The following is a 27383-nucleotide window of genomic DNA, read 5'->3' as shown; positions in this document are numbered from 1 at the left end:
CATCACAGTGGACTTTATTATTATCATTATGATGATATGCAACCTCATTGCTACAGATAAATACATACTGTGGATCTTCAAGAAACACTGGAATGTACATAAACATTTGCTGTTAGAGGGGATATAGTAGTATTGCCCCACATTGCACAGCGGAAAGGACCCAGATTTCTTTCACTGGAAGATCGGTCTGACGGAACCACAAAGGAGGGAGGAAGCGAAGGAACACTTGTCTAGTACTTAGTGTATGAACACTCAAACGCGTTATAGTATTATAGAACATAAGAAAGTGCATAATAGCCCCTTTTAAATGAACATCTCAGTGGTTTTTACCAAAGCAATAATCATAACTGTCTGTATCCATGACAACAACATCAAGTCCCACAAAGCGATGCAACGTCGATCAGCTCTTTACCCGCAGCCTGAGTGTCTTCCGCAATGCTCGGTGGCGATCTGGACGGATCTGGACGCTGTGGTGTGTGCGAGCGGCGGAGACGGCGGTCCGGGTACAGGCTGTTGTCAAAGGGTTTTCGGTGGACGCAGATGACGTGTGTCTTCAGGTTGCCCTTCTGGGAGGCGCTGTAGGGGCAATATCTGCACGGGAATGGCTTCCGAGCTAGGAGGAGGAGAGGAGAAGAAAGGTTAACAAATGAAAGATGTTAAAAAAAAAAAAAAAATTGAAGCAGCTCATAGTTTGATGCAGTACAGTTGCACACCCATAATAATAAAAGTTTTGTTGTTTAGTTTGTGTGACAGTGTCACTCAAATCTGAGCGTCATTGTCTTTTGATGCGGTTCTGGCCAGTCAGTGTCATAAATAATGTAATTTAATTTAATTATTAATTAGATAATTTCACGACGAGCCTAATCTGAATTCAACATCAAGGTTATGATGGTTCGCTGTTCTGGTGGAGCATTTTAAACACAGTAAAGCGTTTGTACTCTTGGTAGGGAGCTATATTGCTTGCTTATTTTCTTTCATTGTTATTTGTATTTTTCTCCTATTATTTATTTTTATCATTTATATGCATATTATTTTATTATTATAGTTATATGCCATTTACTTATTGACTTCTATTATGACTTGTTTTGCTGTAAATAGACCATTTATCAGTGATTCATTTGGTTGTCAAACAGAGGCTTGGGTTGATTTTGAACTTTTGAGATTTAAGAAACCCCCTCTAATCCATTGTCACCCATTTCCTGCTTGCTACGCCTGTACACACACGCACACACACACGCATACACTGTGATAAATAAACACACACACACACGCACACAAGTGTTGAGTTGAGGAATGACAGACGTCTGCAGCTGAGAGAGGAAAGGAATGTCAAAACTTCCTGTCTGTCCCGTGCAACTTAACTCCAGTCGCTTTTCTTGATGTGGTTCACTTTAACCGCACAAACAACAGTGCATTGCAGTAAATGTCGTCCTCGCAATTGTCTGACCTTATTGTACAGCAGACATTAGTGTGACACTAAAGCTTGAAGGTGTTGCTGTGATTGAAAGAATAACTCCTTTACCTTTGTGCTTTGACGGACATGTGTCCTTGATCACTGCAGAGCTATTCAGGACAAGTTACCTCATCAAATGGCTTTCTCTTTTCCTGTCTGTCTTGCACTTCAATGTGTTTTTCAGTGATTCACAGTTACAGTAAACCGTGACGTGCTGATGTCATTTGACATCACTTCCCAAAAACCGAGGGCCGTCTCCCGTCTTTTTCACATTCTCCCTCCCCCTTTGCTTTTCCTCCCTTTTCCTTTCTATCACGTTCATCATCAGAGCCTGGACAGCTGCGGGAAGCTGAATACTGGGCGGTGCATCTACATAAAAATGTGTTTTGGGGGTGAAATTTGGGAAAACTCACAGAAGGTGTGTGCAATAAAAGGTAATGCTCCATCTGCTAGTGTATAATAACCTGATGGCCAATAAAGGACACACACACACACGCACACACACTCGTCAGAAAGAGGATAAGGCTTGACACATGTGAATATCATCAGTGGCGCACAATGTTTTGCGTGTGGAGTGTTAAATGTGAAAGAAGGGGGCTCTAAATAGTAGTAATTGAACGCCTTTGATGAGCTCACTTTTTTTTAGCTTTACTTAACGACGATGGAAAATCAATCAAATGTGACGTGAAACGAAACTTTTATAGTTAAAATTGTCTACAGTCTTGACATAAATCCAAACAATGTTGCGCATTGGTGTAAAAATAATAATAAATCAAATGACAATGCCCTCATAAATTCAGGTTAAAACGAGTCGAAAAGGTCTAAGGCCTAAATCAGACCCAGCTTGTCTTTCATTCTTTCTGTTCCTCCTCTTCTCATCGGACCCGCTGACCCCCCACCTCCACACACACACACACACACACGCATCCACTCCCACAGGAGGCGAGGGGAGGTCCAGGAGAGGGCAACCTCCAAATAAGTTCCATTAATCACAGACCAGAGTCTAATGTAACTAATATTTTACAATTAGAGGAGACAGCATTGGGCTCGGAGCCATCCATCTCTTCACCACATGATCCTCTATTCATAGGTTGCTTTTCGCCACAGCTTTCAAAACGACAACATACACTAATACACAATGCACACAGTGTGTGTGATCCTATACCTTTACATGGACATGCATGGGCACAAATAGATTGGAAGGGAAATGAGAAAGGAGACTGGGAAGTGCTGACGGAAAGAGAGATGATATGCCAATAGTGTGTGTGTGTGTGTGGGGGGGGGGGGGGGGGGGATACAGTGATTGCTGATTTTGTAGAAGATATTTGCCGAAATTACACTTTAGCTGCGGCAAGCAAGAACACAATATTTTACATCAATGTTTTAATTGGCACCACCCTCGCTGCATATCATGCAGTGCTGACAAAATATTAAAGCCCTAACTCATCGCAGTGATTTGGTCATTTGTGTTTTTTGCTCTGCTTTGTCCACTTGCAGACTAATCACTAGCATGTGTTCATGTGCAAGGCCATCTTTGGTTAAACTCTTCTCAAGAGGATTTTACCTGCAAGAACCTATTCCTGCTGTTGATTTTCCTTAAAGCCAACTAAAGATATTAAACACAAAGTGATTTGATTGGATTATTTGAGAGGACTGTTGAACAACTTTGAAATACATTTATAGATAAATAATTTCAGTTATCGTCTTTTATTACTTTGAGAATGAATGAATGTAATTAATTCAATGTGACAAACTTGAACTGTGTTTTTATGTATATGTTATTTTATTTTACTACACTTATACATTTGATAGGTGAACATAGTTATTGGTATCTATGATAATAACCATAGAAAAAAAAGAAAATACGATGATACTATCAACCAGATAGAAAATCTCTGCACCAAAATGTAAAATGTATTCTATTTATTTGCTTATTGATTTATTTTGTTTTGTTACTTGTTTTGCATTTTGTAACTCAAGCTGAGTTATGTTTTTTTTGAATTTGTAAATATATATGAGGGAAATGGCTACATTGGCGATGAGACTCATGCAATATTAAATCGGCAGCAGTATAAAAACGATTACAAAAAAATGTTATCATGACCTGCCTGAGCTCCAAGTGCACATTTCTGTGTGTGTGCGTGCGAGAGTGTGTTTGTGTCTGAGATAATGACCATGATGACAGTGGCGGGGCCGACGGGGGCCAGAGGAGCTGAATGGTGACGGATGACACAGTGCTGAGCTCTGATGGCACACAGACAGTGAGTGATGACCGCACATCTTTCCCAGCACTCCACCCTTCATTATCTCTATGAGGAGAGTCACGGCACAAAAGAGGGCCGCGTTGCCCTCTCGCTGCCCTCGGACGACATCTGCTCATGGAGACGGGCGCATCGCCGCTTACTCCTCTTTCACCTCGCTGTCGCTCCATCTATCTCCATCTACTGCCATCTTTCTCGCTCCTTTTCTCTTGCTCCCTCCACGGAGGGAACACAGAGGTCAGACAATGAGATAATGACTCATCCCTTTCATACAGGGAGCCTTTTCTTTCTCTCCATTCTTAATCATTTCTGTATAGATCTTCTCATATTCACCGTGAGAGGACAGGCTTTATCAGTTCATTTGTCAACTGGCTCAAAGTTATCCAAGGGCATCATGTTATCAAAACACTTTTCCCTGTTGAGCCTTTGAAATATGATTGCACGGTTTAGGCGAAGTCGGTGCATTTTAGCGTGGAAAATGCTACCATCTAGTGTCCAAAAAGAAGCATCGCAGGGATGACAGGCTTAGTTAAAAACATAAGTGGCGGGATGGGTTGGGAAATAAATTCCGTGAGAGACTAATGAGCATGCAGACAGGTTCAAACAGAGGTCACCATCTGGCCAATTACCATCGTTGGCACATTGGAGCCGACCCGAGCTGTCGACGCAAACGCATCACTCCATGTCCAGTGTGCCCGGCAATATGTCAGCGTGCCACTCGACATGCCATCCAGTGTGGAAAAGATGGGGGCAAACGGGAGACAGCCTCATGACAAAGCCACCTGGTCAGTGCCGCAGACAGGACAGTCTGCTGGGCCACCTGCTACGCTCACTTTCCGAGGACACTCCACGCGCTTCTCAATGTCACTCATCTGTCTCAATGTCCTGTTTGACTGACACCGCCTCATTGAGGCTCTCAAATATGCTTCATGCGACAAAATCACTCCGCTGAATGCTGAAGAATGTTTGAAACGTTTCCTTTCAGAGAGTGACTGCAGTAACTCAGAATAAGGGGTGAGGTATTGCAACACAGCTCTTAATGAAATGATCACCTTCCTGTTTGGCTCTGCCCTCTGAATCTTAATTGTTTGCTTTTACAGGACAATTTGGAACTGTTTATGGATGGCTCATTTAAGGCCCATAAAGCGCATGGTTAGAAGTGTTTGATGTGGAAGAACTGATCAAAATTCCCACAGATACAGTGGAGACATAGCAACACTATCATTATTTACAGTGGACTTACATACTGCATTTACTGTAACTGGCGTGACACTTCTCCTTTATTATGGTTATGTGTGGCTACTTTTATATTTAAAGCGTGTGTGAGCTGGTAGTTAAATGTTGGGCACCAGATGTGTGATGTCATGGCGGAAGAGTGCCCTTCTTTGATTTAGGCCGTGAGAAGAATTTCCTCAAGGCAAGAGACATGCGATGATTTTGTGTGATATGTATCGGGGTCATTGCTTTTTGGTGATCTAGATAAAGGTGCAAAAGCCTTTATTTTCACCATTTGAGTTTCAATAGCATCAAATGTCTTTTTGTAAGTCTCCACAAGGCAGAAAATAGCCTGCTGACTAACAAACAGTACACACAGTTATAACTTTACACTATTATGATATAACATTGCAAAAACGACAAACCAAATGGTGGCCCAAAAAAATGTTATATAGCTGCAAATGAGGAGACCAACCTCATGTTTTCTTTCATTAGCTCCAAAAGGCCAATTGTGCAAATACTTGTATCCATCCCGAAATTTTATCTCAGCAACTCAAATGAGTCCATCTTTTCTTTTTCTTCTTTTTAATCCAAATGACATTAGGTGCAATTGCAAGAGTGCGACAACTCAGAGAGGCGTCAAAGGGGAGACATACCTTTTGCTACATTATAATAACCATCTGTGCAGGATGACACAAAACTACAAGTTGCTGTTAGAATCATAAAGGACGAGAACAGATGTGAATCTCTAATGGAGTTGACAGGCACTTTACTGTCTTTCACGTACGTAGGAACATATTGGGTTTTGGAAGAAAAAGGAGGTGGGGAGGAGTGAAGGTGTATCATGTTGCACTCATAATACATGCATATCAAAGACCCCAGCTGTTGGATCCCCTCTCCTGAGAGACAGCATTATTAAATTCTGCACTCAGCAAGCGTATCACACCAGCACAAGAGCTTTAAGCCTCTCTATCAGGCGGCTCAATTGGCTTGGGTCATTTGTAACCTATCACACAAGGAGATTATATCACTCCTTAAAGCGTGGACGTAATCAGTGAGACACACCTGAGTCTTCCTTAGCTTGGATCAGTGACAACTTTAAAACGAGAGGAGGGGGAAAAAAAAAGAAAACTTGTTTTCAATCTGTGTTGTGATTTCCAGTTGAGATGATGCTTTCAGTCACACGTCCCTTTCACACTGGTGAAGACTTTTATGGGAAGTGTAAAGATGGCAGTGTTAGGGAGCATCTTGTGACTGACAATGCAACACATTTATAAGCAAGTTCCTGGAAACTTGATGTGACAGTGATGAAAATCCCCAGACACATGCTGTGCGACAGGAAGCAGATGCATAATGAACCTTTATGGCCACTAGGTGGCAGAATCCACCTTCTAATCTTAAAGCAAGCACAGCATCACTTTAATATATCTAATTTCATACCAACAAGGTACAGATTTTACATGACCTAGCTACAATAAAAATGTCACAAAAAGTACATTGCCTTCTCGTAGAAGTGTATTTCATTGTCCAGTCTGTCACTATACTTGTTGGCATCTGTATTGGACTTTCTCTAAGGCAAACATAGGCGCCCAGATTTTCAGGGGCTTCCAAACGTCTCCTAAAAATAATTTATAAAGTATTTTTCAGTTTAGATTTGTTTTTATTGTTTAGTCTTAATTCACTCGCTTAAAAACACAGCAAAATGCTGTTGATTAGATCGTGATCACTTTGGGCCCTCTCTTTTCCACCTCCCTACTGCATATGTGCAGGGTTGATTTAGGAAGACCTTAGAAGTAGTAACAACAAACAAGTAACAAATATGTTGGTGCATTGTGAGGAAAATCAAGTGGTGTAATCGCAGTAGAGCAGAGAACTGACAATTGCTGCTGCTGCTGCTGCTGCTATGATAGACCCATTTGCCAATTGAGTAAAGGCAACCCTAGCTGGTAATTTGAACAGCAATACTGCACATTATTTGTAAAAAAATAAATAACATTTCGAACAGTTTTTTTTCCCCCAATATTGCATATTAAATTTCTAGGTTGTTTTTTTTTGCTGACTCCAAATCTGCCCATTTTACTCTAACAATTAGGTGTCAAATAATAATAATAATAATAATAATAATTACATATTTTGTTATTTCATCAGGTTTAGGTTCAGTAATAAGTGTATTTTTTCCAAATAAATCACAGCTTTTAGTAGAACCCGTATTGCTTGAAATGAAAATATCTCAAAGACTCTCCAATGGGGGAAAAAGTTTTGACATTCTTTCAATCAGCATCAAAAATATGTTCAGGAATGCATAAAGCCAGTCTCGGACTTGCTGCTGACCATTGTGATTTTCTGACCAATTAGGTGATAATTTCCCACTGCACACCTGATGATCCACTGTGCTTTGGGACACCGACCGGTTTCAACAACTAATCCAACATAAAGTAGCTGCTTACCTGATGTAATGTTATTTATGTTGCCGCCGCCGTTCAGGATGGTCCCATGAGTGCCACTCCGGTTCTTCTGAGCTCTGAGGAGTGAGAGCAGACCAGCTTGCTGATAGGGATTGATCAGATCCCGAGCCAGCTTCTCAGGGGAGGACATGCTCACTTCTGCTGCAGTCCACGAGCCCATCTCGTCACGCTTTCTTCCCGGGATGTCAGCCTGGCCCTCATCCTTCAGCATCTTCCACTCAATGGCATCTTTGTCCGGCTCTTCTTCAAGACTTGTTTTCCCGACTTCACCTGTTGACCCTATATTCTGTTTCTCCACACCTTGTTTTATTCCTAAATGATCACACCTATACACAGGTTTCACATTAGGTTCAATGGGGTAATTGCAAAGTGGATTGAGTCCATTGCTGAGGACACCAGACATTTGGACCAGCAGAGCAGGAGACACAGTGGAATGAGAAGAAACTGACAAGTCTAAAGGCTCATACTGGGACTTGATGGTGTGAACGGAAGCAGGACTATCACTGGCTGGATTCTTGTCAGGGACCAGCAGGGCATTTTCTCTGTCTGGTGAAAGGAAGTGAGCGCTCACAGGGCTCCCATCCTCCCTGGACCGGGGTCGCGGCTTCGGGTTGGGACTGGAGCTTCTGCTGCTAGTGGCCTGCAGCGGAGAGGACAGATCCCTGCTGCTCTGCCAGGACGGGAAGTGGTAGCGGTCCAGCTGGAAACCGATGGCGGGGTAGTCGCTGGAGGGTGGACACTTATAGACATTGTCACCTAATGCACACAAGAGCAGCAAACACATAATCAAATTGCGTGTGCATAGCAAGCATTTTGCTCTGAGAAAGGCACATGTAGCACCGACTGTTCTCAGCATGAAAAATGTTGCAATCCCACACCGGGCTGAGTTGAATGATTTAAGCGGTGCCCCACAGTAAATCATGCTTGTAATCAGCTTTCAGCTCCAGTGATCCATCATTTTACAGTATGGATGCCACCACCGTGTGCAATAAATACACCCAAAGATGTTAACACTAAACAAGATTCCTGCAGAAATAATAAAAGAGTGAAATTGTAAAACATCCAAAAGAGGGTGGTGATAGTAGCCAGATAGAGAGAGAGGAAGCCCTTTTCTATCATAAGGCAGTAAAAGAGTTTCTGTCATGTGATCGGTTCCGATTAACACAATGTACTTGCGCTAAATGTATTTTTGCATTTCACTTTCAAAATGTTATTAATATAGAGAAGGGCAGAGTGATTTTTTTTCCTCCATGTTTTTGTTGCCAAAGCTTTAATACCCCACAACCTTTAATTATCTGATATTAATGTCATAATGTCTGCTTCTTGTGTTTACCTACAAAGTAATCCTCACAGTGATCCAGGAAACACTCCAGGGTTAAACACACTAAGTTCCCTGTGACCGTTTTGAATAAGAGATCGTCGGGCTCGTACTGTCTTTAAACAGCCCAGCTGTTTCGCTGCCATTCCAATTACAGTAAAAGTCATCCAACGCCATTAAGCCACAAATATTGGCAGTTTATTGCCCAACACTCTCTTGGCATTTGAAGGTCAGGCCATACATTATACTGTGTCTTTTAGGGATGCGTCTGGGATAGACAGATAAACCCACCACCATTAATTTAATTCCATGCATATTGATGCCTTATTGTTCTTCTTTAATGGACTAATATCTGAGTTACAACAGTGATTCATTCCCGCCAGAGAAATATCAATTTCATACACCTCGAGATGTGACCCTGAGGTAATTCTCCAGATCTAATGATCTGAAGTCGGCACTCGACTTTGTTTCCAACTTTAATAGAAAAACTACAATTGTGCAGTGAACGGTAGTAAAAGGAGGGTTTCGCTTCTTTATGTTTGTAATGTAAAAATCCATAAAATATCAGAGTCCTTGAACAAAAGTCATTGCTTTGCGTACTGTGCCAACTCACTCACAGACCCGCAACATTAGGTACACCTGACGTAATCTAAGTAAAGCTGTATAATATGTTTTAAAATGAATTTTGATTGACACCTTTGCAGAGGTACAACTTTGACTTTTTTTTTTTTAAAGCTACATTAAGTGGGCAGATTATAAGAAACAGCACTCAGTGTGATGCAGTACTGTTCTACACCACGGAAAACTACAAGCACAATAACATCTTGTAAAATTGATATCTCTCTGTGTCCGTTAAAGCTGAGAATTATTACTGTATCTGTGTAAATGTGGTGTTTTTACTGGAGCTCTTCAACTAAATTTCATTGGATTTTGGATGTGTTTTGTAAAGCAGGCCATCAGTGTTATTACTGTGGCTGTAGATTTCAGCGGTGGAGAAGTGCCGTTGTGTTACCTTATTAAAGACGTCATGCATGTATAATATTGTACATGTAACATGAGAGAGGCGAAAACTAGTATGTAAAATGGCAATGTGGACACATGCGATGCCGACAACACCAAAAATGATATGTATGTGTGTGTGTTTGCATTCAGCCTGTACAATTTAATGTCAGTCTACATCAAATGTGCACAGCAACCAGCATCATGGATGTGCATGAGCGGGAAAGTGGCTTTAACAGCACCACACCCTTATGTCTCCAGTAAGAGAGCAAAAAAAAAAAAAAAGAAATCTAAACTGCTTAATGGAACTCTTTCAGATGCTCTCTATATATCTCAATTATTCTGCGGTTTAAATTACGATGACATTGCCGGTCAGCCCCAAATGCAGAAAACACAAATCTGACCTCATCTTTCAGCATCCTAAAGCCATTTGCCAACCTACATGAGAGCAGTAAAACAACATAAAGGCTGAATATTCTGTTGCTTTTTGCTCTTCCTCTGGACCGGTGCCATCTTTGTGATTGCCTGGTTCATGCTAACTTAATCAGTTTAAGATTTACTTACACTGTCGAGCTTCACAATATGTGAGGGGAGTCATTTCAGAGCTTAGATTTATCAAGCAAAACTCCAATTACCGCATCATTACAAGCTGCCGCCTCCCTTGCCTAACACAGAGCGTATAATAAAGTGATGCATATGCGTTATCTGACCTTACTGGATGCAAAGAGAAAACTGTAAATAAATATGTAAAAGACTCCAGCAAGCCCGAAAAAGAAAAGAAAGTGAGCAACCAGACTTGGACAAGTGATTCATTTCATATGGAAATTGGCTTTAAGATTTATACCCATACAAGCCCATCAATGCAATCACAGCCTTGCATAGTATATGCTTACACAGCCATTTGGCAGTTATATTGTCGACATCAAACTGTATATGGTGCAGTTCTTTCTATATGTGCAATCAAGCACCTGAAATGCAAAACAGTTATTCATGGTTGCTGGTTTGGTTTAAGATGAAACAGAGTGAGAGTCGCACGCCAGACTGGTGAGAAAAACAGGGGCGCCAGATGTTCTTTGATGTTTATAATAGCATATATTATTAATATTAATTAGACCACACAGTCAATGACGCATTTGGGACGTTTCCAAGTCAATTAAGCCACACGGCATTCAGGGTACAGTGGAAACAATATTTCAGGGCAGGTGTTCAAAACTCCCTGGGTAAATCTTTTTATCTGCATGCTAGGAAAACAAGCATTTTGAGCTTAATTTCAGTCTCATATCTGCAATAGTAATTAAAAAGAGGATTAAATGACAGAAGTGCAACTGAGGTGCAGAAAGCCAACAGGTAATCTTCCTGCTTAAACCAGTCTGACTCACATTTATTAAAAAGAGTAACACCTTTCAAATCGGATAAAAATGCATATGCGCATTGTTGCAGCACAGCCGAATAAATCGGGAAAAATCTCGTTTACTCATTAATCAAGACTTTTCTTAATAGCCCAATATTCTTATGAACCTGATGAAATGATACTATTATGAAAAGAGAAAGTTTCTTACACAACAGCTCTGAACTCAGTGACTGTATTTTTCTGAATAATAAACAGGCAGACTCATGAAAAACTCTTTAATCACATTATTGTAAATGTGACTCTATAGACGCCATGCACTTGAGAGGTCGAGAAATATGAAACCAATATTTACGTCATCACTCAATAATGAGTGAGTCATGTAGGAACATTGCTATTGTTCAAGTAGTTTAAGGCATAGTAAAGGAAGACAAATGTAGCAGTGATTAATTCACCGATGTATAGCTTCAACGCTCACCACACGTTTATTCTTACAGAGTTTGAAAGTGTTCTCTCTAAGATGGCCTGCAATTTGGAGCATATTAAGGTCAAACGTCGGTGAACCCAAAGTAGTACAAAATGGAACTAAACCAACATTTCCGGGATATGAATACAACTGTGGAGCACTTGTTACAGCTGCAGCTATTGTGAAATAAAGATTTATTGTAGTCTATTGCAAGACAAGCTGGTCAAATTAATGAACATTGTTATTATTATTATGATTATTATTATTTGGCAAATGTTTTAAAACAACAATGGAGACCATGGACTGTTGGGTAATTGTTCGTCAAGCAAAAATGGGAAAGATTTCCACCTGCAAGGCTTCAACAGTGACTCTTCTGAAGCTCTGAAACGCTTGTTGAGTTTGGTTAAAATAAAAGGTAATGTAACAAAGTGATAAATACGCCCCTCTCCCAGCTAGTTTGGAACATGCTGCTGGCATCAAATTGCAAATGAATTAATATCAGGAGAAAAGGTTTATCGTTTGAACGTTATATCGTGCGTTCACTTGAATGCAAATCATTGTCTTCTACTTTACACAAGGTCCAAACTTCATTGGAATTTGTATCTAGTAGATGACAGAATACTAAAAAGCTTCATCTGGACCTGACTGTTATTTTATTCACTTAATTATTCATAGCGATAGTAATTTATGGTTTCTTTCACATTCTGTAACTCCAAAGTATTTTGTTTACTGTTCTGTAAAGGGTAACTGTTAACCTTTTCTTGCCATCCATCACAAAGAAGAGACTGGTAATAGGAGCAGCTGAAGCAAAAGTGTTGCTTGTGCGTAGCAACATGCTTTGACATACATGAACGTACAGCGGTCAAATCACTGGGATTTGAACAGGAAATCATATTATTAGTTCTGGCTGTCTTGATTGTAACAGTGTAAATGAACACTTATAAGGAGAGAATTAAGAAGAAATCATCCAAGCAAGAGGACATCATCACATAGTGTCTGCTCACTGACCTTGAGGTTAAAAGTACTAAATGGGCTACTTAATTATTACGTGTCAGAGCATTTTAGGATTGTTTGGGATGTGTTTTCCTCTAAGCTGGACTAATGTAGGTCACAAGCCTAAAGCATGCATCCTTCATTAGTTGATCATCCTAAACGGAGTCGTTCCTCCTATGTGCATTCTCAAATCTGCCCTGATCAGATATTGAGCAAAGCAATTTGCTTCCTATTGAAAGCTGACTGTGATTTCTAATTTAAGATGCTATTTGTCGCTGGGAATCTAAATCCCGAGCAGTATCCGAACATATCAAACAAAGAAGCCGTCTCTCACCCTGACAGCCGTGACTGTACTATATTTGCCTTCCATATTGCGAACATCAATAACATCATGACCACCATGGGCTATAGTATGAATAATGCAGCCAGTAATTCTGGACTAATCAATGTTCCTCAAGCTGAACATCTGGCACTGGTAATTCTTTCTCAGCATCTCCGCTCTCCTGAATTAGAAAACACTTTCTCACTTCCTCCCTCCTCCTCTTGCTTGATATCCAACCATCCAAAAAAGGCAGACTTGATCAGTAACGGCAAGCACCCCCCACCATCTTCCAAAAACTTATCCCTCTGTTATTAAAGCCTCATCAAGTGGTGCGTGTTGGCCATATGTGTAGGATTTACCTATCTGTCCTGTAGCAGACCTGAGTGTTGAGCCCGGGCCAGCAGTGTGTGATTGTGTTAATTAATCTGTCATTGTGAGCGCGGGGAGCAGCTGCAGAGGTCTCAGGGATATATTGTCAGAGCTAAACAATGCGGTGCTAAGCCCCCAGAGTGAGTCTACCATTACACAGGACTAAGAACAGAGAGGAAAGGGAGGGGGGGGAGACAGAGAGAGAGAGAGAGAGAGAGAGCCCGGCGGATTCATCATTGACTAAAGCAATGACGCCTGACCTTTACAATGAATTAGTTTCCATGCTTAATATTGACTGAAATTAGAGTCTGATGCTGAATGTGCCATCCCTGCACTGTGTGCGCTCAAATCCTCAGCTAGCCAGCGATCATAAAGGTTTTCTGCAAATGACAGCATATGGTCTCGGAGATAGGGGAGAAGTGAAAACAACAGTGCTTAAATATGTTACTTAAAGGCGTAACTACAAGTGAAGTCAGCCAATATACCCCTGCAATTCCATGGAAAATATGCAGATAGCCGTATATGTGCACAATGTGTAAACAAAACATCTAATGAGATTAGGCCTGATCCATTTATCTCAGCTACACGGAGCACATCAGACTTGGATGGACTTTACTTAGTCGTAGACAACAGCCATGGTGACAAACTGATGGCAAAACAACACAATATGGCTCCACTGTCCTCTCTTCTCTTAACTGTTATGGCAGTAATTTAGACCCATGATAGCATGTTAGCAGGATGCCATGACAAGAATGGCATTTACCCAGAGAACCAAATCATCCAAACCACCAGGTGGAACAGAAGACTATCAATAAAAATACCAGGTGGTAGATCAAATCATAAAAATCACTGGGTGGTATATATCAAATAATTAAAAACACCAGATGGCATGCATTAACATCTTGTGCCCCCGGAGGCAATCGGTTGAGGATGTGACAGATATAAAATAGAGGGTACTAATTATCCCTACAATGCCGATGATGCCATTATGTTTTTAAAAAGAAGACAAAGTCCTTGTGTGTGTCAGTAAAATCTACTGCGCCCTTGCTGACCCTACATTCCACATCCACCTTCTCTTAAGTGGGAACAAAGACAAAGTTATGCCTATTTGATACAGCTGCAAAATGTTTGAAGGGTGAAAACATTTATTGAACATTATGACACAAAGTCATTTGAGCATTTCTTTTCAACCTGCCAAAGAGAAGACAAAGACAGCAGACAAAATATTAAAGGCATGCTAAAGCGATTCAGTACTTCATGTTCCATGAAGTTACGGGACTTGCCAGAGACATTAAAATATGATGTAAGGGCTGCAGGGATGACATGTACCACATAAACATCTGCACTTTAAATCTGCCCTGGACATTTATTGTGTGTTGTTCATCTCTCCATTCTTTTAGCTGCATGTTTTTGAATATTTGTAATAATTGTAAGGTGCAAATAAATAAATAAAAGAAATCAACGCAGCAAATGTCAAACCCCTTTCTAAATATTCTCAATAGTCTACATTGAGATCCTCACTGAGTGCTGAATAAAAAGCCTGCCTTTTCAAAGATGATAATGCTCAAGTCTGATTGACATGGTCTGAGAGGTATTCATTTTTATTCTAGTGCTTGAAGCTTGCACACTGCATTGCCATTGGTATGTTTGTTCCTAGTTTCCCCTTTTCATAGCGAAACAACCCAAACACCATGAATATTTAGTGCAGTTCATTAAAACTACTGCAATAATTTAAGATGGGGTTGACCATGAATACATGGTAAGTGAAAATTATATTTTGTTTTATCAAATAATCACCTGGTTTCTACTTTGATAGTTGACTTTCCTCCCACATTCCAAAAACATGGAATTTTGGTCTTGGATGTGGACTGTCGCTATCGTATTTCCTATGAGGGAATCGGTTTTCTTAAAAGGACGAGGGGAAATAATGTGCATATAAAGTACATATCAATGTTTATCAATTTCAAAGCTTAAAATGAGGAGAAACCCGACTATCACTGGCAAGTAAATCATTCAAACAAACCCAATTATTAGCCGTATTGTTTCTCCATGTTACCTAGAGCTGAAGCAGGAGAAGAAGACTGTGGCCGACGTTCAAGGGCGCTTCCGGTCTCTGTGGCGACCTCGGTCGGCCCGTGATGACTAAGGCTGCCTTTGCTGCTGGGCCGGCTGCTCGTGTTCCCGTCTTGGTCGGCGAGGCCCGCTTTGCCGTCATCCAGGGGAAGGCGTCGCTCAGACAGGTAGGAGGAGCTCTGCTGGTTCTGCTGATCTTTAGGGTTGAAGATGTGCTGTGGAGGTGTCATGATCTGCCAACCTGAGTAGCTAACTGCATCTCTGCTGGAGATGACTTTCTGCAGGTACTCCAGATTGGTGGCGCTCAGGGGAGGGTGAAGGTGGTTCAAGCCCAACAAAGAGGAGCCCTTAGTATCAGCGAGCGGGCCGAGACGTGGGGAAACCCGGCGACCTAACATTTCGCTAACTTTGATGTCAACACCGGCTGCGGCGAGTAACTGGCTATAATCTGTCTGATCGGCTCTCTCGGCTGTTAGGAACCTGTTGTGAATGCGAGAGACGTACTGCGAGTAGAGGTTGCTCTGGTAATCTTCTGTTAAATGAGTCATGTTAACAGCGTTGTCATGATGAGGCGGGAGATGAGCCTTGGAGGCCAGCTTATTCAAGTGGACCTTCATGTGGTTCTTGAGAAACCAGGGTTCTTTGAAGCGACGGCCACAAATTTGACAGCAGTGCTCAAAAGAGTCCTTATGTTTCCTCATGTGACCCTTTAGAAACCAGGCCTGGCTAAAGGTTTGTCCACAAACATCACAGGGAAACTCACCACCGGGCTTCCCCTTGTCATTGACCCCCACCGTAGGCTTCTGTCCCGGCCCTGAATCAGTTGTAATATGCGTCATCTCAACATGGGCAATAAGCTCCTCCTCTTGTGCGGCAGCAAACTCACACAAGGTGCATTTATAGGGTTTGTGCAGGATCCGGATGTGACGCTCCAGCTCCTGCTGCTTTCTGAACTTTCCCTTGCAGAATGAGCAGCGAAACCCGACGGGTGGGGGCTGGTTGGTCTCATCGTGGATGGCGGTGGCTTTCGGGGACGTGGACGCTACGGGCTGGCTGTTGAAGAACTGCTTTGGAGTCTGGGCCTGTTGGGGTTGTTGAAGTTGCGTTCCGACGGACGTTTGCTGAGAGCTGACATGAGCGCCTCGCATGTGCCTGTCTCTCAGTATGGCCCTTTCCTCAAGCTCATGAAGCAACCTGTTCTCCTCCCTAATGCGTCCGCGGCCTTTACCCAGAATGCCTTGTTTGTGGGTACGCAGGTGTATCTTCAGGTTGCCCTTCTGTGCAGCCCGGTGGTCGCAGTAGGGACACTTGAAGGGCTTTTCGCCGGTGTGTGTGCGCATATGAAGCGAAAGGATGCTGTTGAAGCGGAAACGCTTTCCGCACAACGGACAAGGATACTTTCTGTTCTTGCGATTGTCATCCTGAACAGAGTTTACCTGGGTAACAATGCTTTGATTCGTAACCCTCAAGAACTGCGAGAGCTCAACTCTCCCATTCATGCTGCTGAGAATTCTCGCATCCATGATTTGATTGGCCAGAAGCGCCATCTGGCTCCTAATTGGGCGGGTGGCCGGCCTAATGAATCTGTCCTTTCAGTGTCTGGCTAAAGTTACAGACTAGTGGTCAGGGGTGTTTGAAAGGTCTGCAGTGAACTGTGTGCTGGCTTGCTTGTACTTATTCAGTTTAAAACAGGATGTGGATTCATGCTGATCAGATGAAATCTCGGCTTGTTGCAGCTCAGACCTAAAGAGAGAACAAAGGGAACATTAAGTGCATTCAAATTCTGGCAAAACAAAGAAAGCATTCACAAGCAAAAAATAAATAAATGCAAAAACTATATGGATCGCCATGGAATCTCTTAGCTACTGCGCTTGACGTCAGAAGGCTGACTTTCTACTCATTATTAGTCATTCAAATGTCTGCGGTAAAATACCATAGATGCACTTCAAATAGGTCAGCAAATGATGCAAAGTAGGTTAGAACTCTTCTCATCCTGTGTTAAGTATACCTGTGGTTTTACATTAACACTGGAGACTGTGACACTGCTGATTAAGTCTGACCACAAAAAGCTTCACTCAACAAACATATCACCCCTACTAAAGGGTAAGATGGAAATCTTTGTCTTGATCTTATGTTGTGCTGACACACAATACCGAGGCGGCACAAACATCAAAGTCTGACCTCTTCTACTTAGCCTGTGTTTTGCATTTCTCAAATAAAAAAAACAAAAAATTAAAAAAGAAAGATTAAAGTAAGGCACAGGAGTACTGAGAAAAATAAACAACTTAATGATGCAAAAATGCAAGCTCAGTTTAAGGGGGGGAAAGTATTCAAATTGAAAGCATTTTTTTTCCTCCCCAGCACCATTCTTTGATTCAACTGTAGCAGCGAAACAAAGCCTCAAATTCACATGGCGCGACAATGGTAGGGGTCACATAAGCGAGGCCTGTGCTGCACCAAAGGGCACAGAACAAAGCCTTCACTGTCCGTACTGAATTAACACAGGCTTACATCATCCTGGGCTGCAACCTCAGTCACTCATGAAAATGATGTACACAAAACCACACAGTTAAAGAGCAGCAACACGAACTGAGCAGCATGACTGCACTCAACTATTGATCAGCAATCAATGTAACCATACGGACCTCATCTAATCATATCTGACAGGAACAAAAGTGAATGTGCTTCATATTACTTAACCTTCTGTTCATTTTTAAGTCAACCGCACAGGTGTGTGTGTGTGTGTGTGTGTGTGTGTGTGTGTGTGTGTGTGTGTGTGTGTGTGTGTGTGTGTGTGTGTGTGTGTGTGTGTGTGGCTGAGTGCGCAGACATGTATTCAGTGTCATGGATTACAGTAATTTGAACTATTATTGCAGTGGCCTCTATTAATGGCATTATACAGTAAGACTGCAGCCTTGGACATGCAATGTGCTAAAGTATATCCAATTTGAAGTCTGCGCCCAAATCAATAATATCGATCAAATTCAAGTTCTGGCTGGCTTTTTGTCATAGAACCACAGCAGGACTGCATTTATGATTCCTTTAATAGGCAATTCACAAATGCTCTTTCACACGTCGGTCACATCCTATAAAAAGAGCGCAACCCCACACATTCACTCTCGGAAAATATTTGCGAGACACAAAAATCCCCTTTCGTAATAACGTTATAAAAGCTGCTGTCTGTGTTGGATGTGGTGACCATGAAGGTGGTGTACACACCACACACACACACACACACACACACACACACACACACACACACACACACACACACACACACACACACACACACACACACACACACACTCACACAAAAACTGGTGTCTGCTCATTGAGATCAATATGCAACTTGGAGCAAATCATTTCTGCCGCGTAGAGCTTTGATACTAAAAAGATTTTGGAAACGCAGTCGGCCGGCATAAAATCTTCACCTGTGTGTGTGTGTGTGAGTGTAAATGAAGGAATCTGTGTTTTAGGAGCAGCGGCAGAGCCATCAGGTGTTTTCCTTCTGTCAGAGTGTATTAGGCTCTTTTTTGGAGCAGATTCACAGAGTGCTTGAACGCTATTAAACATCATCTCACAGCAGCAGCTCTCAGGCAGGGCGGCGCATTGACGAACAAGGAGCAGGTGCGATTACATGCAGGCAATAACGGAGGAGAAATGTATCACAAATTTAAACAAGCTATGGGAGCTGAGCATTCCGGATTACTTTCGTTGTAACCGTATCAAAAATTGCCGCATTTATTTTTACTGCTGTCAGCCAAAAGAATTTGTAAGCTATTTAATCAACAAGCAAGTGGAGATGTAATCTTTTAACTTTGTTGCTGCTGTATATTGTCAGCTAGGATGGATGGACAGTATTGTAAATCTATAGTGAGGTGACACCGCGGAAGCGCATGAATAAAATTTATGGATCAGAAGTGCATATTTCTTTTTTAACAGCAGATGCAAGGCATTAATAATTTGCTTGCTTGGTGGAGCAGAACACAACATGCACCACAAACAGCTTCTGTAAAACTGCAGAATTTAAATGATGCATAGAAATTAAAGCTTTATGAATAAACGCAATTATTTTTAAGACAAATGAAAAGCCATGGAAAATCCTGCTCAAGTCAATCAAGTCTTTTTGTGACTTGATGACACAAAATCTGGCAAGGCAATCATGTTTCTATGAACTGGATTTGCTTTGAAAAATAGACACGACATGCAGACGCACCTTGTATATAGGACACCATGTCATTAGAACTACAGGAACTGAAAATTGAATTATAATGGACTGAATATTGATACAAATGTATAGCATGAAGTATTGTGGAAAGGTTTTCAGCCACTATTGGATGTTTTTTGTTTTTTTATCTATTTACCACTCAACCACAGTATAGTATGGATGCCTGTGTAATTCGCAGTTTGGCATTTAAAAAGTTACTCGTTTTTTAGAGCACTTACCTTTTCGCATTTTTCAGTAGCATGGGGGAAAAAAACGTCCAGATGTTCTTATTTCTTTGCTTTTAATTTTTATGGAAAAATACTGTTTACAGTATGTGTATTTATTGTATTGTAGTGTTTCTTTGACTAAGACAAACATCCGTTATCTTTTACCATAGACACACACACGAATAATCAAGTCACTCAACCAAACGTCAGCGTCGGAAGGCAGAAGGTTTCAGCGTGTAGGTGGACGTTTGACCTGCACACGCTCATGCATACTCACTCACCCCCGATTGGCTCATCCAATCACAAATCTGATAGCAGCGGTGCCTGGCGTGTAATTGACAGGAGAGGATATATGTTTGATGCTTTAATTTAAAATAATAGAAACAGGTATTTTTGACATACATCCCAATCATACACTACACACAAATATGTAGATACATTATTTATCATGTATTTAATTAATTTTTTTGAAATTTTCACTCAAAACATAACATTCTATTCATAAAAGAAAAATATTTGAGTAAGTTTTTGTATTTGATATCATTGTTGTTGCTCCTCAGTGTTTGTAGGACATATTGCCATTACACTTACTGGAACTGAACGTTGAATTGTAATGGGATAAATATTGATTAAAATATGGATGCTACAGTATAGTACTGTGCAAAGCGTCGCGCCACTATTACTTTTATTGTTTTAGCAAGACTATAATGACCATAGAATCCCTCAGACATTTTATGAGATAACAATCAAAAGCAGTACAAGAACTAACTTGGCAAGCTTTCAGTGTAAAACCACACTTTTATCGTCCGATACTCAAAATAGTAATACAATACATTTTAAGACGTTGATTTACAACTATGCTAGGCAAAAATTAAGTTATTACAACTAAAGAAATGCTGCAGAATTATTTGCAAAGGTGTGAAGAAGTTGCCTTTTAAAATCTTGTGCAACGGGAGCCTAATGAATGTCATTGCTATCACATTTTGTCGATCAAAATGATTATTATTAAAACATTAAAACAGCAAAGTTTTTTTTGTGGTGATGGCCTTTAGCACATCAAACTGTTTGTACAAATGCAGTACAGAAAGCTGCATTAGAGCAGAAAAAAAAACTAAAAAGAAAAGAATTGCCCAAATTTAAGAAGTTACCATATCAAATCCCTAATTGATTGGTTTATTGATTTAAAGGTGGTTAAAGATTTCCTGACTCTTTCCCGCACTGCATGGGTGTTTTCTATACATGTCTGTAGTACAATCAAAAGTGAAATAAAAAAATAATCTCCCCCTCTGGGGACTAATGATGGATATTATGCTTATTGTATCATTTGCGATACAGGTGCTGTACGTGTTGATGCAAACCACTGCCTACTTCAAAATGATAAAAAGCTTACATCTGACTTCCATGTCAACATCTAACAACTGTTTCATCAGGAATTACCAAGAAGATGCATGCGTGGGCTGCCATACATCATCCCCCCTGTGTATCATTTCACACACACATAGGCAATCAGCCAACCAACCATCCTGTGGAGTGTCCTGTCAGGGTACCGGGGGCAGTAGTAACGCAGCTGCCCACCCTGACCCGGACAAAAGATAGCACCCATACACTTTCTGACAACCAGATTAATGAAAGCCTATAGGAGCTTCTCTGTAGGCCCCCCCAAATGCCTGACGGAGATAGAATAGTCTAACCAGCGCCATTCATTACTGCAGAAGCAAAGAAAGAGCACACACAGCACTGACAAACTAGCTCCTTGTGAGTAATAGCTAAAGAACTCATATAGGAATGCGCACACATTTGTTGTGTATGTGGAGAATTGATGCCTTTGCTATCAAAACTGGAAGAAATATGACTGGGAATCAGTGTCGGCGGCCCTTCGGTGACACGCACCTATTTGAGAGTCAGCTTGTCGACGGCAAAGAGGCGTTTGATCAAGCGGCGTTGTTAAAGCAAAGTAATGCTGATTGAGTAAATTGGTCTAAATTTGCGTGGAAATCCTGTTGGGAAATAGATGGGAGACAAAGAGACTCCAAATAAAAGACTTACTTATAACTTTGACTGCCTGCATTTGCACTTTTGATGGAAAGTGAAATATTTTCTTAAGACTAATGATTGCATGCATTCATTGGTGCGACAAGCAACTGTTATAAATGGCTCAAAGTGGCAAGAGGAGGAACCCTGCAGTGTCCTAACCTTGCTACAGTGTGTCATATATAAACGTTGCATTCATGAGCTTCCTGGAATGCCTGCAATAGTACTCACAATAAGTAACACAAACAGTCTCCTTAATACTCCCTCATCAAATAGTGTTTTTGTGCATGCAAGGACACACATTCTCACATGTAGTCTCTACCTCCCTCTCTCTCTCTCCGTAACGCTCGCACACACACACACACATAAACACACACACACACACACACTTGAGCATGTGTATATAGAATGTATTTTAAATCACTCATGTGTAAACAGTTGCTGGTGTTTGCACAGGCCACCTGTTCTTCCTGGACACAAACAAAGCTTTTGGCGTATGATGGGCTATGTTAACAGTGTGGCGTGCGTAGGGGATGCCTTTCGCAAGACAAGCCAATCCACATGGTGCGGGCCCGCATCAGATGGTTGGGCCCCCGCAGGCCCGCTGCCAACGCCAACAGAACTCACACAGATCTCAAAGAATGGATCTTTTTGGTATGGTGACAACACACTGACATGGTTTGTGCAACTTCCTGTCCCACAGTGCAAAAAGGCAGGATCGCCCTGTAAACTCCCATCGCTATTTCATTTAACTCAGCGAGCGCCTTTGCCTACATTTGCATGATATGAACGATGCTCCTTATTCGCAAAGTGGCGCCGAGATGGCAAAAAAGGGGGGAACTGGAGATGTGTCGACTTTCACTTGCCAAAGCACTCGGAGGCACTAAAACAAAAGACATTAAACGAGTCATCACAAAACCACAGCAGGAGTCGGGTAATGCCACTTACAGTATCTCATTAAGCTATGGCATCTACAGGAAAAAAAATGACAAACAAAGAGTATAATCCAAGGCACATTAACTGGGCTGATAATTCAATGAGCCCTCATTTGGCAGCCATCTTACTTTCGTGATGGTCTTTTTTTTTTTGCCACGGCAACACATGCGCACACACATGCATATTCTTCTTCCTCGACCCACCCCCTCTCTCTTTCAAAAACAACAAAACATCCACCATTAGACAACGGGGTACCAACGTAATTAGAAAATGACTTCCTTTGCAATCCGAGCTAAGTAGTTTACACACTGTAATTACAGGGACAAAATCATCTTTTCATCATTCCACTGATTGAGCTCATCAACCCAGTGGGATCTCAGGACTGTGCTCAGGCAACATCTGGGCTAAGAGAATTAGCCCCCAAGTTGAGCAGGCCTTACGCGGCGGCAAGCGACGCACGCTGTCCATCCATTCATCCATCCATCCGTCCGTCCATCCGTCCATCCATCCATCCATCCATCCATCCATCCATCCATCCATCCATCCATCCATCCTGTCTACCGTTATAGGAAAGCTGGAGCCTATCCCGTCCAACTATGCACAAAACCACACCCTCAATCGGTTGCCAGTCACACCAGCATTCACATTCGGCCGTGGGAACCGCGACGCTATCATCTGCGTCTTGAAAATGCACTTTTTTTCTGTAAACATGAAACTTTGGAGAGCAAGGTCACCGCATAGCGACTATCTCCATATCACACCTCCAGTGGCATATCAAACTTTGACTCCCCATACTCCAAATTGTCAATAGGAGCACCGGCGCAGCTCGACCTTGGTGCACAACGACTTGCCTTTTCATGAGAATGTCTGTTTATTCTAATGGTGTGTTTGCAGCCTTGACTTTCTAACAAACACGCATGGTGTTGAAGGTGAAGTGCCTTGTCGGCCCGTGTCCTATGTGCGGCGGCGGCGGCGGCTCTGTGTTGGCAACAGAGGCAAGTGTTTAATGTGGCAGCTGTTAGCCTCGTGGATTTTCACTAATCACTCTCTCCTGATTACTCTGATGAGTGTATGATGCTCTTAAAAAATCAACCCGCAGTGGAAATAAAAAAAAAAAGAAAAAAGAAAAATAATTATCATCATCTCCCTAAGTAGTGCAGCTGCACCCGCCTGCAATAATTACAACTAGAACACAAGCGGCTTCTCCCATCACTTACAACCACTTATTATTAGAGGTAACGTTAATTGGTGCAGTGGTGGGCGACAATTCTTCACGGGGTTTGTCGTAAAAAGCCAAACCTTGAAAGTTACAGCACATTAGTGGTCTTCAAGCCGGGGTAGGGTATTAAAGACTGCACGCGAGAAGCGCCAATAGACTGAGCCGGGGGGGTTGTAGACGCCCTATCAGTAGTAGCCCCTTGGTTGCACGGCTGCTTTGCCCTCGCTTCACCCTTCCCCCACTCCGGGTATCAGCCTGGCAGAAACAATTAACATTTTCATAAAAACAATTCCCTGCCTCCAATAGTCCGATGTAATTTGTTTTCCATCTCTGTTCATTAATCATTGTTTAAATCGGTGAGCCATCCCCTCCACTCTGCCATCTGCACTCAGCTGTGTTACAGATATGACACCTTCCGCCTTAATGGGAGCTGACAGCCAGGAGAGGAGGCCTGTGGAAAATAGCTTCCTGTGTGTGCACTTCCACCTCGCATAGTGCCAGCAGGTGAGAAAGGGGGTATCTAATAGCTTCTGATTAGTCTCAAATGCAAACACGTTGCAGCCGACAGCACGCAACACTTACACCTCTGCATTTAACACTGTGTGAAAAGATTGCAGCGGCGAAAAGGAGTGAAAGAAAAGTCAGACTAATAACAATGCATTCCACATTTTGCCAAAGTTCTTTAACGTTTTACCCCCACCTCTCTCCTCTAGTGAAATTAGTGCAGCGCTCCTACAATATGCTATTGTTTTCCTGGAATTGGGAGCAAGGTTATTAATTATTCACTGTTGTGTTCTCATATCATGGGGCTATGCTTTTCACTGTATTGCCTCATAGATCAAATACTTAGGGCCATGGTACTCGGGCGAATTTCACCAGGCAAAATCCTAAAGATATTATTATCGCAAAGCAGCCGTTTGGGAGATTAAAAGTTTCCTGAAGAGTTACTAGAGTGGCTAGAAAAAGGTTAAGATGCTTCCTCTAATGTTGCCACAGTATGAGAAAGACAAATAACTTAGTGATTTTAAGCCAAGAGTCTAAACAGCTTAGGCATTTGTTTGGCGAAAGAAAATCCGACTCAGTGAGGTGCCAAAAAGTTCATCTGGCCTGTTGATTTCACCACGGATTACTGCTATTCAAATCATGTGCCCCGTGTTCAAACAAGTGTGACTGTCAGGGGGGAGAAAGTTGCCAAGCCCAGCTTTTGTCATGTACGCTTATGTGAGTTTACTGCGGCATAATGAGAAAGAGGCTGTACTGATACACTTTCATGCCCTCCCTCTCCACCCATTTGCCTAATTTCCTCATCACTTTCAAACCACATAGTTTTTCGATTTAAAGATCATCAAAAAGAAAGAGTGGGGGGGGGGGAGCTGGCTATCACTTGTAGCTAGCTTCTCTTTTCGCACAATAAATTATGTCACAGGCGCAAAGCCTTATTTGGGGGATTGTCACAACTATTCTAACAAGGGCAACGGTAGAGTAAATGATGTGCATATTCAAAGCTGAATATTTCATGTTGATTGATCGCACTGACTTCTACCCACCTGCTCCTCCTCCTGTCCCACTGGAGTTGGCATGAGGAGAATTCAGTAATTGAGAGGAGCAGAGCGTGGTCTCCCTTTGCTCATATATGACAGATGGGGCATCATCGCTTCAAAGGAGAGCATTTGGAAACAGGAGGAAGGGGGACAAGAGGCTAAGGGGGGGGGCTTTGAAAAGGGGGCTGTGCCACTCCGTACAGGTGACAGGGGTGGAGAGAGGAAGACTGAAAGCATGTGCCTTGAAAAAAAAGTAACAATTATTTTTAAGGAGGGGGGGGGGGTGGTAATATTGAATTTTGTGTCTAGATGCTTTTCTGCACTGCCCCCCACCCAACTTGTTTAAAGCATGTTTAGAATTCTACTTTACTAAATGAAACACTGGCATAGCATGACTATACTTGTATAAAAAAAATAAAAAAAGAAGAAAAAGGGTCGCATGTTAATTAGTATGTGGGCATCAAAGAATTACAGTTACAGAAGCCCACCACTAAGATTTCAATCTACTTTGCAAAGTCGCATTTCATTAATACGGTGGTAAAGTCACGCAGTTTTTTTTAGAAGCAAGCAACTTGATGACGAGTCTTACCTGACTTGGACAGGTGGCGTCAGCTCAAAGGATGGATGGTGAATGATGAGGACTGGACGCTTTCTCGCTATAGAAAAGGCGGAAGTCAGAGAAATACGGAAAGAATTCCCCGAAAAGAAATCAAATAAAAGAATGAAGTCTTCACCATGAGCGCATAGCGCTATAGAACTCTTCGCTCCTCTTTGTATTTCCGTCGGAGAAGAGGAGGTAATGAAATGTTCCAAAAGGACTCGGTATACTTGGTATACTACGAGCCGTGTGTCTCCCTCATCTGGACGCTGACGTGGAAGTGGAACAGACGTGCGCCGTGCGTAAAAATGTGCGGCGGCGCGTCCACCGCGCCTCATCCATCCCCGCTCACATGCGTCTCTTTGAATACATAATGGGCTATTATGCGTGTCACATTTGATAAGGCGAAGAGAAGAAATTGGACGCCGAATGAAAGCTTTGCTTCAAGAGTAGGCGGGATTCTACTTCTGCAATTTTGGAGCGCTGTCAATAATGAAATGAAAAGATTTGGACGAAATTAGCGTTGACGTTGCAGCGAAGTAAACGCCTCCCTTCAAATGTTTGAATAGTATGACGCTTACATGCAGAGAATTAAAATAGTTTCACCTGACGAATCAATCTGACCTTGATTAACACTGCCGTGAGGAGAGAACACGTCTTTAGCCCTAATCGACTTTTTTTTCTGCTTGCAGCAAAAACGTTCAAATTTCTTCACGATAGCAACGCTTACTTTTGACTGGCGGCAATGGTGGAGAGTAACAAAATACAAATACTTCCTTACTTTACTCAAGTAGATTTTTCAGGCACTCGGTCAATGTCTGTACTCTACTCTCTTTGAGTATACATTATATTTTTTCTGACAACTTTTCTTTTTGCTGCATTTGAAAACAGATCTGTACTTTCTGATCCTGACTGTCACAATAAGCGTATTTCTTTTTTTCTTTTTTTCTCTGAACTTTGCAGATGACACAAAATAAAAAGGAGATAAACAGATGGAAGTAACAAAGTCAACCTTAGTTGAATTCCCTATTGAGATCTTGGAATTCTTTTAAGGCAGAAAGAGGCTGATGTGACATATGGAGGAATGTGAATTAGGGAGCGTTAGCAACACGAACTGATTGGGACAAACTATGTATTCCCATCCAGGGCCCTTTTAAATAGTAGAATCTGTAGTTAAGCTTTCATAGTTTTGTTTTTTTAAGCAAGTATCTGCACTTCCACCTTCACCTGGAGCTTGAGAAACACGTAGAGTACAGTGTGGACTCGGTTTTCAAGCACAATCCGTTCCAGAAGGCTGTTCGAGAAGTTTACAAATAATGGAAAAATATTTTAATCCGTTCCA

General features: G+C 41.8%; 1 protein-coding gene across 2 annotated transcripts; it reads right to left on the bottom strand.

The window, feature by feature from the left end:
- Nucleotides 1-26374, bottom strand: LOC147055883 (zinc finger protein 536-like). 2 transcript variants are annotated; one of them, XM_085915448.1, is made up of 6 exons: nucleotides 26178-26374; nucleotides 26033-26099; nucleotides 15266-17025; nucleotides 7531-8150; nucleotides 7377-7450; nucleotides 466-613 (listed from the first exon to the last, which is right to left on the bottom strand). In XM_085915448.1, exons 3-5 carry the CDS (start codon nucleotides 16827-16829, stop codon nucleotides 7388-7390), a joined length of 2247 nt encoding a protein of 748 aa, XP_085771574.1. In that variant the 5' UTR covers nucleotides 16830-17025; nucleotides 26033-26099; nucleotides 26178-26374; the 3' UTR covers nucleotides 466-613; nucleotides 7377-7387. The 2 variants fall into 2 exon arrangements, with proteins under 2 accessions (XP_085771573.1, XP_085771574.1); XM_085915447.1 differs by having other exon boundaries at nucleotides 1-613; nucleotides 7377-8150.
- Nucleotides 26375-27383: the final 1009 nt, after the last annotated feature.

Source organism: Syngnathus leptorhynchus, chromosome 6 (assembly GCF_054491065.1).
Source record: "Syngnathus leptorhynchus isolate UIUO chromosome 6, UIUO_Slep, whole genome shotgun sequence".
In the NCBI taxonomy this organism is placed as follows: Eukaryota; Metazoa; Chordata; class Actinopteri; order Syngnathiformes; family Syngnathidae; genus Syngnathus; species Syngnathus leptorhynchus.
This window is presented reverse-complemented; position numbering and strand designations above follow the sequence as displayed.